Raw genomic sequence first — 470 nt, forward strand, 5'->3', positions numbered from 1 at the left:
ATCTAAAAAGATACATTTCTCTGTTTGTGCATATCACTTGCAGAGCAATTGTATTGCTGCAAAATGGGATTGTCAAGCAGCCAAAGTGACCAACACATATTTGTATGGATACAGTATTGCCACGGAAAATATCGCGATACTACGCCGTATAAAAAAATGTCCCCACCCCTAGCAAGCAGTAATAAAAACATGTTTTTCCTTTTCATTGTTTACCCATCTTCTGTAGTATAGACTAGTGGAGACTATAGACTTAATGAGCGGAAGTGGAGCTTACTGTCGACATTCTCCAGCATCACAGAGAAAAGGAAGTCTCGCGGGGTCATGTAGGGCTCTTCATCGTAGACCACAGAGGCGAACTGGATGAAACGAATCTTCCTAGCAGACGGTTGGGGCGGTGAAGCTTCCTGAAAGAGCACGAGGGTCACAAATATCACTGCACACTACAGTACTCACTGTTGGCCTGTTTAAAA

At 43.2% G+C, this 470-nt stretch overlaps 1 protein-coding gene across 1 annotated transcript in view; it reads right to left on the reverse strand.

Moving 5' to 3' along the window:
• The window catches only part of micu2 (mitochondrial calcium uptake 2), a 9,170-nt gene that overhangs the window by 8,146 nt on the left and 554 nt on the right, over window positions 1-470 (reverse strand). The window contains exon 2 of the mRNA XM_032533095.1: window positions 275-404. Coding sequence (XP_032388986.1) covers window positions 275-404 — 130 coding nt within the window. The remainder of the gene's footprint in view (window positions 1-274; window positions 405-470) is intronic.

The sequence above is a fragment of the Etheostoma spectabile genome, chromosome 13 (assembly GCF_008692095.1).
Source record: "Etheostoma spectabile isolate EspeVRDwgs_2016 chromosome 13, UIUC_Espe_1.0, whole genome shotgun sequence".
Lineage (NCBI taxonomy): Eukaryota > Metazoa > Chordata > Actinopteri > Perciformes > Percidae > Etheostoma > Etheostoma spectabile.